Genomic DNA, 4,107 nt, shown 5'->3' with positions numbered 1-4,107 from the left:
GAACAACCGGCAACATCAACCACTTCACCGCACTCTAGGAAAGTCGAGAAATTAAGAGAAATTAATTGAATTTCGCGTAGGGCACATTTGTCCCCCGCAGGATCCGTGTAGGGTTAATTTTTATTGCAGAGAATATTTCGTCGGAAATCGATGTAAAGTTTATCTTCTGTTTTTTCTGTGAAGCTTTTGGTAAATACTCAGTGCATGTGTGCGAACCTGAATTTGTTTTTTAATACTTGTGGACTTTTCAGTGTAGTATGGTTTAGCAACATAATTAAAAAATACTATGAATAATATATCTATCAAATAATTGCGAATATCTTGGACATTTACTAAACCTTTCTTTCTGGTAAATAACCAATTTTATTTTTATTTGTTTGTGTTGGTGTGAGATTATAGAGAACCTGCCATGATGCCACAAGTTCTACATGTAGTATTTGGAGGCTCAAAAGAGAGTCTAATGTGTCTTAAATACAGATCATATTCTGACGCTAAACGTGAAAAAACGGCCGATTTTGGAAACTTTTAGTTTCAAATTATGGTATAAATTACACTGAAATCGCTGCTAATTTCGAACATACTTTACTGCTTCCAACGTCTGCTAAGGTAGGAGTTACAGGTTCAAAGTTAGACCTAAATTTCTGCTGGGGAAGAAAGTCTAAATTGATTAAGAAACATATTGATACTCAGCTATATAAAAAAGCTACAGAATGAGTCAGCAAAGATTGTGAAGTTTGTTTAGTTAACTTTCACTCTTTTCTCCCTCTGTTTTATTTTGTTAAATATTTCTCTCAAATGAGCCGGAAAAAAGGTGATTGAGAATCCAATTTTCATTTCGGAGCTTTTTTGTGTCCTGCTTTTGGCACATTGAATGGTTTATAAAAAAGTAGATTTCATTTCGATCTTATAAGAATGAAAGGTGGTTTTAATTTAAAACTAAGCTTCACCAGCTTGAAGTTCATGCATTTTTCGAATAACCCATAGATGAAGTTCTGGATGATTAAGGTTAACAAAAACATCTGCATGTTTTCCTATTATCACTCCTCTTAGATAAGACATAATTCCTAACAGTTTAAGAGGACCCGGAGAATTTATGGGATAAAGCAGAGGTCCACCTCCGTCGCCGTGACAAGTTCCTCTTCTATTACTTATATCCAGAGTACAAATATTTTTATGTGTAACAGGAGAGTATCCGTTATAAGTTTTCAAAGATTCAATGCACTCTTCAACCGAAATTATTGGCAGTCGTGTTATCATTAACTGTTCAGGAAATATTGGGTCACGTCTGAAATTTAGGAGGTAAGTATTTTTATTCATTAAATAATTTGAGTGCCAAAATTATATACAAAATACAACAAATTACCCAACAGGAAGGCTGGTACATCCCCAGCCACTAAAACGACCATACGCATATGGACGTACAGCTCCACGATAAATATCAACTCTCCTGTTGGGGCCATTCTTAATGTCGATAGGTGGATCTACTAAAACCAAAGCTGTTAAAAAAAATATGTATATTTAATTCTGATCGATGGCAGTCGTACTTTATAAAACCTTTTTCTACAGATAAAGAAATATTGTTTAAAGAATCACCTAAATCAGAGTGTGGATGTAGTAATTTCCTTTGTATTCGGTGAAAAGTTCCATTGTTTCTCATTTCTGAGCCAGATAAAATCGTAAATTTTGCAAAAGGATAGGTGTCACGAACACAGTAAGCAGCAGTAATGACGATCATAGAGTGTAAAATACAGCCAGCACAGTGACTAACACCATTTTTTAAAATATTTACAATGCATGGAGCCCTCTCAAGTTTCTCTGGCAAACGTCCACTCGGCGTTTTATCAATGATTCGTTTTTTTCGGATGTGCATAACCGATGATTCCTCTGAAAAATTATGCAAATTAATTTTAAAAATGGTATATGAAGGGTATATTTTTAAACGTTTTTTTTTTAATTGAAATAACAGACACCAAAATTAGTTCACAACAATTGTTGTTTGAAACCATCGATTTATTAAAGACGATGTTCGATAGACAAATGATATCAAAAAAGGGTAATGGCGATTGGCCACCTCGCTCTTGCGACTTGACGTTCTTCGTGAAATTTCTCCAGTCGTTCTCGAAAAATTGACCAAAAATTCGGGTGACCGAATAAGATTTGTTAAACGTGGTCGGGGTGGACATTTGTCGGAAATTATTTTAAAAAATTAAATTGTATACCATACTCTACCAAAATAAGCAAACAACGATCGCATTATCTCTTTCTCTACCTTCTTTCTCCCTCAGCGCTGCCACTGCAGCACATTTTCATTTTTGCCACTTATAACGCATTTTCTATGCTTTCCACTCAACCCCTCAACAATTATACAGGGTGTCCCAGACTCGAGTGTCCGGACTTACATAGCTGTTTAAAAATAAAAAATAAAATAAATTGAAAATTCCTTTTCCAAAATTCAGTTGAAGTTTTAGATTTAGAGTTATAAAATATGCAGACTGGACCAATCAGGAATGCAGTATAAGCAGAAGTGCGTGCGTGAGCGTAAGTCCAACGCAGGGTTATTGAGAGAGCGCCAAGGTAGAATTGGCGACGGGAGAACAACGGTCACTCGACTACGTTTAACTCCTGCTCACGTACACGCGAATGTTTATATGGCACTCCTAATTGCTCCAACCTAAGTTTTTTTAGCTAAATAAACCAAAACTTCAACTGATTTTTAGAAAAGGAATTTTCAATTTATTTTCTTAATATCATACGGCCATATAAGTCTAGACATTTATGCCTGGGAAACACTGTATAGCGCCAATTCACTCTTAGTATTTTCCTACCCTTACTACCAGCTAGGCAGTTCTCGTTATCTTTCCAACGTCCCCTCTGTCACTGCATTAATTGATATTTAAAAAATCTATCACCATCCTCGAGGCGAGTTGAAGAAACTTCGCCCTCTCTTTTACTTTTCAATCTCTGTTGTATTCTGTTTCCCACCTCCTGTCTAATTCTGTTCACTTTTTCATCTACCATATCTCCTTTTCTTCCATAACTGCATCGACTTGCCCTTCTTAATACGCTTTTCTTTTAATCTTCTTACATTCTCAACCCATCCAACCTTCATCAATTTTAAACATTTTGGACATCCTCTCTTCCTATATTCATTATGTTGACTTTACATCTTTCTGATTTTTATCAAACCCCCCCTCCTTGCCTTTCACGGGGGCGCTGACATATTACCCAAATGCCGACACCCTGTTTGTCTCTGCCCTATACCGAGACTCGACCCTCTCCCCCATTCCCCTCTTCGCTCAAAAAATTCTTTTCAATAATTATCCCAGGACCCTCACTTCTCGCCGCTTTTCTTCTGAAAAATTGAATATTTTTGCTAATAAGTGAAAAAGAGAAATTGGAATTTCAAATAGGCTGATCCCACCAAATACAGAGCATGAGCTTCGATCCATGGATACTCGGTTCTGGTGTAGATGGTTGGCCGAAGTTAACCCACGATTTCCTACGCTTAGGGTTATGATAGCGAATCCACTTCTCATCGGCCAGTGACAATACGATGCAGAAACACTGTCCGATTATGCCGTTAGAGTAGCTGTTGACAACTAAAAAATCTCTTTCCCACGTCTCTTTGGCTTCATTGCGTACGGTAACCAATTTTCTTGCTTTTGGGCCATTCCCTGTGCATTATGTGTCCAGAAATGGTTGAACGATCAACTCCCAATACTTCTGCCAGCTCATATTGCGTTTGACACTGGTCTTCACATAGTAACATCTCCAATTCTCTCCCTAGGGATCGCGATACCTTGGAGCTGGTCGGAGGGCTTACGCCTCTCATCGGACTATAGATCTGGAATAGGTAAATCAGAGAGGCTGCATCACAAGGTTTAACTACTCTGGAGAAATTTGGTCGGTCACAGAAATAATGTCGAGCAAACCTCTGTCTAAAATCTCGTGGAGTGAGAAGTAACCTCTTTGACTGGTCACCGAAATAAAGTTGGACAATCCCCTTCCCCTTCTCAAGGTCTCGTGAGAACTGAAAAGCACACATTTCCGGGTGTTCTCAGAAATGATGTTGAAGGCAGCCCTGTGGCTTTTTGCAGAAGTAATGTT

The 4,107-nt window shown here is 37.7% G+C and overlaps 1 protein-coding gene across 1 annotated transcript; it reads right to left on the bottom strand.

Moving 5' to 3' along the window:
• Nucleotides 1-936: 936 nt before the first annotated feature.
• Nucleotides 937-3,832, bottom strand: LOC117179368 (brain-specific serine protease 4-like). The gene is made up of 4 exons (XM_033371089.1): nt 3,643-3,832; nt 1,594-1,884; nt 1,364-1,496; nt 937-1,285 (listed from the first exon to the last, which is right to left on the bottom strand). Exons 1-4 carry the CDS (start codon nt 3,830-3,832, stop codon nt 937-939), a joined length of 963 nt encoding a protein of 320 aa, XP_033226980.1.
• Nucleotides 3,833-4,107: the final 275 nt, after the last annotated feature.

Source organism: Belonocnema kinseyi, chromosome 1 (assembly GCF_010883055.1).
Source record: "Belonocnema kinseyi isolate 2016_QV_RU_SX_M_011 chromosome 1, B_treatae_v1, whole genome shotgun sequence".
NCBI classification, from domain to species: Eukaryota; Metazoa; Arthropoda; class Insecta; order Hymenoptera; family Cynipidae; genus Belonocnema; species Belonocnema kinseyi.
The sequence above is the reverse complement of the archived record's forward strand: the minus strand, read 5'-3'. Positions and strand labels throughout refer to the sequence as shown.